The sequence below is a fragment of the Bos javanicus genome, chromosome 26 (assembly GCF_032452875.1).
Source record: "Bos javanicus breed banteng chromosome 26, ARS-OSU_banteng_1.0, whole genome shotgun sequence".
Lineage (NCBI taxonomy): Eukaryota > Metazoa > Chordata > Mammalia > Artiodactyla > Bovidae > Bos > Bos javanicus.
In genome coordinates, this window is record NC_083893.1 from 18,153,227 (window position 1) to 18,165,404 (window position 12,178).

Consider the following 12,178-nt stretch of genomic DNA (forward strand, 5'->3'; position numbering starts at 1 on the left):
TTAGCCATTGGGTCCAAATGCTATTCAGCTTATCAACTTTCTCACTCAAGTTGTTTTCTGTAATCTACACTTCATGTCATCTTATAGCAAATGCTGTAGAATCTGGGAGCTAGTTTGTGGAAGAGATGCTGTACAAACAAGATTTGCATAATTTTGTATATTTATACTACAGGTAGGGATGAGTTAGAGCCCTATAGCTTAAGGTTGTTAGTTTCACCAGTGATTTCTTCATTCTTAGCTCTAGGAGAGTGTGTGACTGATTTCAAATACATATATATAATACATATTTATACACACCACTGTGAAATTTATTTCACTGTGTAAATAGTGGTATTTTCCTGTTCAAATGCTTCTATAGAAAGTATTTATTTTAACAAACAAAAACTGTCAAAAGGGCTTTCCAAAAAAGTGTTCTTTCTAGAAAACCCATCCTCCCCAGCTCCCTTGCTCAGCCACTGAACCCCCAAACTACATCATGAAGGCAAAAGGGTGAAACCTTGAAGCCCTCACTGTATTGGGGCAGACACAACTGCATCGGGAACCTGAGCACATTCCCCACTGTCACCCCATCCCAGAACATAGTGGGTCTCCCACGATGGGGTCAGCTGTGCCAGCCGTGGCATCGGGACTTGTCTCAAGCCACCCACTCCTTATATACGGAGTTGGCCCATTCTACTGTACATTTCAACAGCCTGTGCAGGGAGACGAACCTTCGTTGTAACCCCAAGGAAATCCAAACCAATGCCTGTGGGATATGGAGAGACCACTGGTTGCCTAAAGAAAGCATTAAGATGTATTTTAGTCTTTCTCACCTTCAGGAAAGACACCTGTTCCCACTCTCTTAAACCAGGGGAGCTAAGCTTGTTTCCTCCCGCACCTTGACAGTGCTGAGCACCTTAGCTCACAGCCGTCGCCGCCTCCTCCCCCACCCCCTATCTGTCTCACAAGCCTCCGCACAGATGTGGGTCAGCCCCACCTATAACCGATGGTACAGGATGAGGCCGTCTGCTCTAAGATGTATGCAGCGTTACTTCTCAGGAGTCCTGATCTGCAATTCAGTCCCCGTAGATGTAACAGAACCGATGCTTTCCCATCGTGTTCCTCTTCCCTGTGCCCCATTCCTGGGCACCCCTGTCTGAGCCACAATTCTCTTTCTGTCGAGCTGGCTGGCTGGCCTGAGAACTGTAGCTCCATGCCTGCAGAGAGCTTGGGACTGGACACACAGGGATTCGTGTCATCCATTTGAACCATAATTTGCCTATTTCCTTATGGCCTCCCTTTGTCTTTTCTAAACAAATGAGGAAGACACTTGAACAGTAATGCTGGAGAATGTTTTTTCTAAGATACTGTTTGTAAGCAAATCTGATTTTAAGATGAAATGTGAATGGGTAACTAGGTGCCAGGGAATTTAGCACTGAACTAGACAGTTGAATCTTTTTTAACCTTTGCAGGAAAAAGTAAACTTTGCTCTCATCTAAATGTTCACAAGAAATAATGTTGTAAATAGTTTTTTAAAAGATATTTATTACATGTGCTGTATACAGATTCATGTTCTGAGTGATGTTGGTTTGCATTGTAGTATTGTAGAAGAATGTATTTTGAGCAGTGGACTTCCTTTCATAACACAGTACACACGTGGAGAAAGAACGAAAATGAGCAGGTTGAGAGCTGTTTGGGGCGTTTGATCTGTAATGTTACATCAAATCCAAGCTTTAATTGCCCCCTCTTCTCATCTGGTTATGGTATATATTATATATATATATACACACATGTATGTACGATAAACTGGTCAGTGGTCAGTCCCCAGAGCAGATTTCCAGGTGTTCTTTCTGATGTGTTGCCCGTAAGCAATAAGACTCTAGGTAATAACATTTATTCCGGGCTCTGCGTTAGCCCTTGTCTCAGAGGATAGGGTGGGGGGTAGAACAGCTCTTGCTAAGACCTCTTGCCTTTGCTGGAGAGGTTGCTGTACTTGAATTTTTGCTTCTGTTTGTCTGCACGCTCCTTCACATTGTACACTGCTAGCAATGGATGAGAAATCTGCCAGGACCAGACACCTCAAAAATTGGACGTAGAGACTGAAAAATTACCAATTTTACATGAATTTTTAGGGTTTACAGAATCTAGTTGAGGCAAAGCTCGTTTGGTTATAGCATAAATGTAAGAACTTTTTGCATTAAAAATGTAAATGGTCAATACAAAGTCCCTTGACTATATATCTGACCGACCTTTAAGAGCTAGCCCATTTCCTATATTCCTCTGTGCCTGGGTTTGAGATGTCCAAAGCCCCAGTGCATGTCTGGGGTTAAACCCATTTAGGTTCGTGCAAAGAGGGCAGTTGCTCCTCCAAGTATCCCAGCGTGTCCAGTCCAACAGGTTTCTAAGCTGTTTAGCAACCTCTCCTTGTGACCGTCCTGAACTTTATGAAAAATACCCCACACCCAGATAACCATGAATAGAATAATGTAGTTTTTTAGGCTTTTTGGAATATGTCTTCTCTTTTGTATTTATGATGGTGTTTGGAATTTTTCACTAGTGTTTTTTTAGATCAAAGTGGGTGCATTAGGATAAAACTTTCCATTGCTGCGCCTGAAAGCAAGCAAGAGGAAAGAAATGGACCTATGTGTGTCATTGGGAAGGTGACTACTTCTTGTGGTGGGGGGAGGGGGGAGGGAGCATGGTAGATTATGTGGGGGTAAAATAGAATTCCGGCCTGAGGCTCCCCGAGTCTTATTACCTTGTAATAAATAATCCCTTTATTAGCCTCACTTAATCTCAATAGAAGCCTGCTGTTTACCCTCAGGGAACAAGTAGTTTTCAAAATTGAGCTCCTCCAAGGTCATTGGCCAATGCCTGCGTGCAGGCACGGGTCGTCTTTGTGAACTCATGGCATTATTTTCCCATATGCATTACGATAGTATGAAATTCAACCCCAACCTGTATGAAAAGCACAGCCCAGGGTCCTCCTTTCAGGCTAGAGTTAATGCCTTTGCGAGGCCAGAGCGTCTTAGGAGGCCCATGCAATTTAACTGAAGCTCAGGTGCCGTGTTGGGTTTTTTTTCTTTTTAGGCCACAACCTTCAGAATGAGTTTAGGGCAGGGCTGCTGATCCAGCTGTGGATCCAGGGAGCTCTCAGATGAATCTCTGCCGTTCCTGTAAAGGTCCTTCTGGTTCTTCCCAGTGTTGTCCTTGCCGAGGTCAGTCTCGTAGCTGTCCAGGTGTGCTGTCTCGTGAGTTGTAGCCAGCGATCCAGATGCCCAAGGACAGTCTCCAGAGGGCCTCGCTCCTTCCCGGTACCATGTGTGTGCTCCTGACCTGTGTGAAGATGGTCTTGTCAAAAGTAGTGACATGAGAAATCCTGCAAATGGTAACCCGGTGATCAGCATGTTTCCCTTGGGCCTGGATTTCCACTATGTTAGTGAGTGTAGGAAAATACTGTGTCTGTTATGGATGAAAATTCAATGTATGCTGTGAATTTGTTGGTTTGAAACATTGAAAATTTTTCATTAGACAATGTTTACATACCTCACCTGAAGAACCTTTGAGAGTGTATATATGAAATTTAAAATATATTAAGTTGCTTTAAAAACAATATGTATAGCTATAAAAGTTGGAGTTATTTTAACTTTGAATATGTACCAAGTCTCAAATATTGAAATCTTGTGGACTCTGTGCTTCTGTGTTCTGCTTTCCTTTTAGACTGTGTAGGAAACTGTGTTCTTGTTACTGGTAAAGGGGCCCTCAGTGAAATCCAAGCTTGGAAGAATTTCCTAGGTTGTTTCAGATTTTCTTGTTTGGTTTTGAGGGATGGGGTGTGGAGCTGGAGGCTGTGTGGGAGGGATTTCTCTAACATTGACATCTATTCCATGAGCTTTTCCTAGGCGCTTATTTTATTGCAGTGTATTAAACTTCTTTGATATTAAAATGTGTTTGAGTAGTTCCTGGAGAGGGTGCAGAACACACGGAAACCCAGTGTTCAACTCGTAGTCTGTGGCAAATTTGTTAAGTTGCCAGAGGGAACTGAAAAGCAATACTTCCTGGGACATCTTTCATGGTCCAGTGGTTAAGACTTCTGCTTTCCAATGCAGGGAGTGCAGATTTGATCCCTGGTCGGGAAGCTGAGATCCCACATGCCTCACAAGCAAGAAACCAAAACATAGAGTAGAAACAATATTGTAACAAATTCAATAAAGACTATAAAAATGATCCACATTAAAAAAATCTTTAAACAAACAACTCCAGAATACTTAATATGACTTTGGCCTGGGCCACCGATATTGGGACTTAAATCTGTTTGCTAGATCTGTGGCCATTTTGTGAGTTTTGCCCAACTTCAAGGAATAGGAAACCCAATGAAGGGCCCTTGGGAATTCCCACGGCAGAACTGGGAAGGCACTAGTGGTTCATCTTGAGGTCCAGGGAGCACCTGACCTCGTTGCTGAATCTAAGGGGTGAAGTACACAGCATCCCAGCTCCCTAGCCCATGCTGGGTTGTGGCAGAAAGGTGGCAGGAAATCCTTCCATCTACTCGCCTCATGACCTGTTCCATTATGTTCTTTCAACTCTCCTGCGTGCATGCTAAGTTGCTTCAGTCGTGTCCATCCCTGTGCGACCCTATGAACCATGGCCTGCCAGGTTCCTCTGTCCATGGGATTCTCCAGGCAAGAACACTGGAGTGGGTTGTGATGCCATCCTCCAGGGGATCTTCCCAACCCAGAGATTGAACCCACATCTCTTCCCATCTCCTGCATTGGTAGGTGGGTTATTTACCACTAGGGCCACCTGGGAAGTCCTTCAACTCTCCTGGAGATGGGCATATTGATGGATCCAGTAGGCCAGTGATTCATGGAATCAACCATGATTTTATTAACAGGTTCATCTGACAGTGGCCATTGACATGCAGAACCCAGCAGAAATAATCCGGCAGCTGGCAGTCAGCCTGGAGACTTACCTTGTTCAAGATTAGAACTTTCTGTTGTTAAAATAGTTCTCTTTTCCTCCAGTATTCATCCTGTGGTAGAAGAACTGAAGTCTGACCTGAGAGGTGCAGACTGGCTTGGGATAAGGGGTCATCTCTAACTCTGAGGGCTCAGGACATAGGGAGATTCATTATCACCAACAGCAGGGAAACTCAGCAACTCTGGGGCTTCCCTAGTGGCTCAGTTGGTAAAGAATCTGCCTGCAATGCAGGAGACCCAGGTTCAGTCCCTGGGTTGGGAAGATCCCCTGGAGAAGGGAATGGCAACCCACTCCAGTATTCTTGCCCGGTGAATTCCATGGACAGAGGAGCCTGGTGGGCTACTGTCCATGGGGTTGCAAAGAGTCAGACTTGAAAGCTTGGGCATTCCTTTGACTGCCTCCACGCTCCAACCAAGCACTATTGTGCCCATTCCTCTAGCTGGGCTGTGAAATCTGCCACTGGAACTCAGAGGTTGTGGACTGGTGACTGACAGTTGTGTTTTACTTAGCCCAGTGTTTAAAAAACAACATCTAAAAACTTAGTGTTTACATAAAAGTTGATTCCTGGCTTCTCTTTTTAAAAAAAAGATCATGAAGACATGACAATGAGCGCATGGTAGGATCCGCTGAAGCTGGGTAGCTTGGAAAGCGTGCCTTTCAGGTCATTACAATCTCCGTCAGTTACCGTTTGCCCCTTGCTCTTTATAGGAGGGAACCAGGTCCCTGTCCTGCTGCTGTAGCAGAAGTGGCAGTACAGTTGATGGGCCGGGGGCTCAGGTAACCTGCCGGCCTCTCCAAACTCTGGAGCTGGCAATGCTATTTGAACACACTTTATCCCCTGAACCTGGTTCATTTCCTCCGAAATCCTTGATTACTTTGAAGGCGCTGCAGCTACCATCACCACCCACTTCCAGGGTGACAGTGTGCTGTTTCCGTGTGCCTTATATGAACATCACCATGAATAGGAGATTGGTTTATGCATCAGGGGAGGGCCAGCCGGAGGGAGGGAGGGGCCCTGGACAAGGGAGGGGCCTTGTCCAGCCTGACTGCCTGACTCTGCAGGCCCAGTTGGCAGGGCCTATCTTCCCCTAGACACGCAGGTCACACATCCTACATAGTGCAGTTCTGTGGTCTGAAATCATAGTAGAACCACTGTGGAAGAACATTTGCCTCCTTTATCCACCGATGCCTAAGAACCACTGTTCTGGCGCCTGGCAGGTCAGCCTTATGGGACAGTTTGAGAGGTCACACTGCTCGAATCTGTTGCCCTGATGCTCTGAAACCTTCAGAGCCATGTTAAATATGGGTGTGACTCAGTACACAATCTTAACAGAATGTGGGTGTGCCACTTGAAGAGAAGATAGGATGGATAGTGTCCCCAGATTCATGCGTGCTGTGTCGTGTTGGGCCCTGTTCTCCAGGGAGCTGTGACCAAGCCACCCCCCAGACCTCCCCTTCCTTCTTCATGACAGACCTTCTCTGCCACTTCAGGCAGACCAGAGTTACAAGGGCAGATGCCCCACGTGTGCTGCCTCTGGGCTCCATCCCTCCATTGTGGCTGGTGGGTGGGCAGCCCAGAAACTCTTGCCTGTGTGAGAGTGTGTGTCAGCAGCCCCGGCCTCACCCGTGATGCAGAAAAAGACATCAACAAGGCAGAACCCGTGTGAATCCATGTCATGTTCACATGACGACAACAGACAATATCCAACATGTTCTAAAACAGCTTCTCAGGAAAGAGCAGGTGGCTCCCCATGGGCTTGTTCTAAACCAGTCTCCTTAAAAGAGTGATCAAAACAAGACTACAGAAACACCCCCCACCCCAAAACAGAACATCACAACTACATAGCATCTGAGAATCAAAACAAGACACTGGATGTTGACTTTAACATATAAAAATACTATAACAAAATGAAATACAAATATATATTAGAATCTGTTAAGTATTCTGTATAAAGAGATACTTTCATGGTTAGGCTAACAGCAGGCAAAGAGGAGATAAAGTCCAGCCTTTTCCGTTTCCGACACCTGCAGGGGGAGCCCAGGCCACTGCCGCCTACATCACTGACCAAAAGCAGCAACACCCATGGGACTGGTCCTGCTTGTGTCTCTTCAGTGGAATCAGCCGATGGCAACATCAGAGTGAATTGGAGATCTTTACCAAAAGGGTGACAAGGCTTGGAAACAATTTCTCAGGTGATTTCACAGGAGCTTTCTCCCAGGACTCAGTGGGCCCAAATGCAAATAGGCAAGATGCATGGTGGTCCAGCTTCTTAGCAACTTTTGAGTTGGCGGTTCAGTTGATAAAAAGTTGATCCTGGGGCACACAGGTCTCTTGGGCCCCCTTGCTGTACTCACTCTGTGATGGATCCCAATCTTCCAGCTCAACAGAGGGTGAGAGTGGAGCTGGGCTGGGGTGTGGGGTGTGGTGGAGGGTTGGATGGGGACAGTGGCCAGCTCACAGAGTGCTCCCTAACACTCCATCCTCTGCTCTCCCAACCCCAGGACTGCAGGACTCCTGGCAGCCAGCACCTATCTGCAGATGTCCTTTCTACCTTCTGCAGAGTGAAGAGGTCCTGCCTGTCAGTGCCCCTCAAGCCCAGGGAGTGGCTTCTGCAAGTCAGCAGGCAATGGTGGTGGCTAGGGGAAGGTATGTGTCTCAGGGTTGGTGGGTTCCAAGGAAAGGGGCAAGTTAGCTACTCTTGAGCTTTCATGCTGACCCAGCCTGGTGCTGGCTGCTGTCCAGGGTCCCACAGTGGCGCAGAAAGTCTAGGTAAGACAGGGATACTATGCAATCTTAGGAGAGGCCCAGGCTGCTGCCTATGGGTGTGAAGGGCACTGTGGCCTTGTTCAGCATTTCGAGAAAGTAGAGCCTGGCCCCTTTTGAGGGGCAGATCCAGCCATGAGGACACCTCCCCAGGTAGGCAGTGTGGGCAGGGTTCTTTTCCCATTGCAGGGCTCCCAGGACACAAACTCACTGGCCTGAGTCCCAGGGGAGTGGAATGTGCCAAGTTCAGTCAGTTGTAGGAGGCCCTGGAATACCCAATATCAAGGACTTTGCCCACTGCCCATGGGCACAAGGTCCACCTCAACACAACCCCCTAACCCTGCATTCTGTTTGCAGATAGAAGGAGCCAGGAAAGGGACATGCTCCCCCTCCTTGCCCATCAGGGGCCCCCAGGGGCACACGCTCTTGGGGAGACACTGGGATGGGAGAGCATGACCTATCCTCCTTCCAGCCAGCTTCCTGTTGAGGTGAAAAGACCATCTTTCCACATCTTCATTATGCACAGAAGAGAAACATTTGTAGTCACACGGCCATTTATTCGATGGCTCTTCAGATACTGAGTCCTTCCGTGCAAACACCTAGAGTGAGCAGCTCTGGCCGGGGCCGGGGTCTGTGGGTTGGAGCCCTCACTCTGCTCAGCTCTCTTCCCAGGCATCCTGGTCACCCCTATGAGGCTCAGTTCACGTCCGTCTGTGAGGGCAGAACACCCACGGTCCCCAGCCCCGGGTAGGCACATAAATACTTAGCTGATGTGATTAATGAAAATAGATCTTCCAACTCCTCCAGTTTCTCCCCTGGAGCCACAGTGGAAGGGTCTACCTTGTTGCTCAGTCATCCCACCTCCCCATCAGCTGAGCAGACTGAGGCCCATGGGGAAGAAGTTTGCCTGGAGTGACAGAGCCCGCAGAGGTTTCCTGATGTCTGAGCCGCTGCTCCCAGCAGGTCGGCAGCACAAGGAGCTCTGAGCCCAGTTTACACGGAAGGAGACCTCTCCCTGGACCTGCAGCCTGGCCCAATACCCCTACGCCCCCAGGGACCCCTGCCAAGGGCTAGCCAGCAGCTGGTGGCTGGGGAAGCCCAGGACCAATGCCTCCTTGGTGGCTAATGTCTGGAGGTGGTGATGTTTATTCAGCTGGAACCAAGAACCCCTCTGTCCTCTTTGGTGGGGTCCCCACCCTAAGCAATCCCAGCGGTCATTTTCCTCCACACGAGCACCCTCCTTGAAATTGTTAAGTCATTCCATAACTTTAGGATTCAGAGGTCTGGTCCTAAGATCTACCGCCACCCCCAGGCCCGTTCCCAAGCAAGCTGTGGCTTCCATTCAGCCCCGGGGGGCAGGGGTTGGTCCCATCCTGGCCAGCAGGAGGGCGCTCTTCCCCTCCGCAGCCCGGCCTACCACCGGCAGACGCGCAGCAAAAGCTAAGAGCTAGGCCGGCTGCCCCTGGGGAGGTTGGGAGTACTTCAGGGTTATCTGCAGTGGGCAAGAGGGCTTCTGGGGCCTGCCCGGGCCACAGGCGAGAGGGGACGTCTGGTTTGGGAAGGGTCAGTCCCTTCCTGAGACCCAGGAAGCAGGCAAAGAGGAGGTGTCACCATTCTGCACTTCTTGGCCTGACCTCACGCACACATTCATTCAACAATTATTTATTAAGCGCCTATTTGTGCAAGGCACTTCCGGAGAGGGCGGACTGCAGCCCCGGCCACGCCCACCCGCCCCGCCCCGCCCCGCCCCGCCCTGCCCTGCCAGTTGAGGCGCCCTCTGCTTTAGAAAGGTGGTTCTGGCCCGACCTGCCACCAGAAGGCAGGGTGCCTAGGCGTCTCCGTGGTGATGGCCAGCACGCCGGCCCAGATACAGGCCACTCAGTCTCTGCTGCGGCCGCGCCCCCTCTCCCGCCCTCTCCCCTCCCCGTGCACTCCAGGCGCTACGCGCAGAGGGCACAGCCACACTTGGTGGGCTTCTCCACCTCCTCGGCAAAAGAGGTCCCGTCGCTGCACTCAAAGGTGAACTTCCTCCGCTTCAGCCGCAGGCCCTGGCAGCAGCCCTGGCCCGGACATGAGCCCCGGCACTCTACCCACGACAGCGGGCGCGTGGTCCGGCAGATGGCATAGCCCCTCTGGACCTGGTGAAAGTCCCGGACAGGGTCCCCCCGGCATTCGGACTCTGGATGGGACAGACACCAAGAGAAAGCCTCAGGGCACACCCGAGGGCCGGCTCTGCCCTGGGGAGGCAGAAGGAAGATGAGGAGGAAAAACGAGCAGGAGTTGGGGACAGCATCCTTGGACACAGCCCTCCAGCTCTCAAACCCCACCTCCATCCCCACATCCTCCCTGCCCGGCATGCACATGCACAGGCCTCCTCCTGGGCCCACAGTGAGGTCAGCGGAAAGGAAGAATATTCTAGCTGCCAAGAGCCTCCAGGACAGATTGGGCTGCGCCAGTAAGGTGGGCTCAAGAAGGGGCTAGAAGCCTGGGAGGCAATGATGTCAGAGACGGAATTGGAGCCAGAGGGTCTGGCATAGGGGACCTAAAGGGGCCTGAGTTCTGGATTTCTCAGGCTCCTCCCTACCCACTTCAGTGGAAGCCCCTTGGCCATCTTGGTCATGTGGGCCAGAAAGGCCTGGGAAGGAGTCCCCAACTCTCAGACCTCCTGCTGCTCTCTAGGTCCCAAGGTGATGGGCTAAGATGCTATTACCCTGGTGGTCTCTTCGGTAAGGAGAGACCCCAGCCAGAGGGGCACTGAGCCCAGATAAAGGGGCTGCAACGCAAGTTGGGCCAGGGAGAGATAGAGCACTGGTCTGGGAGTGGGGCTCAGAGCCCAGAAGGTTGGGGGCACTACTGCCCACAAGGAGGGGAGAGGGGCACAGAGGGGCCACTGAGGTTGGGAAAAAGAAAAGTCAAGTCGCTAAAGCCAGCTGTGGGGAGGGACCCTGGAGAGGGCATGTCAGGAGGGGGGCCCCTGACCTTGCTCACACAGCTCGCCCGAAAAGCCGGGGTCACACACACAGTGTGTCCCCTTGGTGGCTGAGGCCTGGCAGTGGCCATGCAGGCACCGCAGGCCCTCACAGGGGTCTGCAGGTGCCCCGGCCTGGTTGCACAGGGCCCCCGAGTACCCATCCTGGCACTGGCAGCTGTAGGAAAGAGCATCCAGAGGCACGCACTTCCCGTGGACACACCTAGGGGGACAGAGAAGAGGCGCTGTGAGGATAGGCCGCAGCCAGTCCAAGCCCGCCCCAGGGGAGCCCTCCCCACGCCCCACCAGCCCTGCAGCCCTGGGCTTCATGGGATGTTATTCTGTTCCCAAAACTGAAACAAAGGGAGCAAAATATCCTTCTGTGTTTGTCCCTAGGGTCCTTTGCCTGTTAATAAAAACTGAAAACCAAGAAATATCAATAAAACCCTGTGTTAGGCTACATGTTCCAATCTGGGGGTTTAAATGTATAGTCCTTCCTTACCATGGGGGCTTCCCTGGTGGCTCAGACAGTAAAGAATCTGCCTGCAATGCAGGAGACCCGGGTTCGATCCCTGGGGTCAGGAAGATCCCCTGGAGAAGGGAATGGCAACCCACTCCAGTGTTCTTGCCTGGAGAATTCCATGGACAGAGGAGCCTGGTGGGCCCCAGTCCATGGGGTCGCAAAGAGTCGGACACAAGTGAGTAACTAACACTTCCTCACCATGGGGAAGTGGAACTTTCGGGGGAGGGAAGGGAACCCACAGGTGGGTAGGGCTCACTTGTGGCCATGGCAGGGGCCATCGGCTGGCTGGTCACAGTGCAGGCCCCCCCAGCCGGCCTCGCAGTGGCACACGGGCCCCGGGGTGGCATTGGGCTGACAGATGCCATGCAGGCAGTAGAGTTTCCGGCAGGGCTCGCAGCCTGGCACCACGCCTGGCTTCATCCGTGTCTTGGTGAAGTCCTGCAACTCGTTGTTGATGTACAGGTTTCGGATGCAGCCATGGAAGCTGGTGCCATTCAGGATCTGCCACAGGCGGAAGGCAGCCGAATTCACATCCACCGGCATCCCTGGGATGGAGGGGAGGGGTCAGAGCTGGGCCACGCTGGGCTCAGACCATGCCCAGCACCCCACCCTGAGGTCTGCTAGGCATCTCTACAGTGTTCCCTAGTGCCCTCAGCATCTGTCCCCCAGTCTCTGCAACCCAGAGCCAATGTTTCTTTTGCCACCTTAGAGGGGCCAGACTCCCTTCCCAGGAGAAATGGAAAAGCTCTTTTCCTTATGATCAGCTGACAAGAGATGCTCTGGGTGCCTGAGCCTGGCCACCCTCATCCAAGGCTCCTGCCCAGAAGCTCAGCGTTTACCTCCCATCAGCGAAGGACTTGGGCCTCGAACTCATGTGTACAGCACTTTGTCACCCACTTTCGTGGTCATCACTGCACAGCAACCCTCTGACTTCAGAGCTGCTGAAACCCCTTTGATTTCCATG

General features: G+C 51.1%; 1 protein-coding gene across 1 annotated transcript in view; it reads right to left on the reverse strand.

The window, feature by feature from the left end:
* Window positions 1-9,484: 9,484 nt before the first annotated feature.
* The window catches only part of SLIT1 (slit guidance ligand 1), a 173,466-nt gene continuing 170,772 nt past the window's right edge, over window positions 9,485-12,178 (reverse strand). Inside the window, exons 35-37 of the mRNA XM_061402968.1 lie at window positions 11,471-11,759; window positions 10,703-10,914; window positions 9,485-9,902 (exon numbers count right to left, since the gene is read on the reverse strand). Of these exons, the coding sequence (XP_061258952.1) occupies window positions 9,664-9,902; window positions 10,703-10,914; window positions 11,471-11,759 (740 nt within the window). The 3' untranslated portion in view covers window positions 9,485-9,663. The remainder of the gene's footprint in view (window positions 9,903-10,702; window positions 10,915-11,470; window positions 11,760-12,178) is intronic.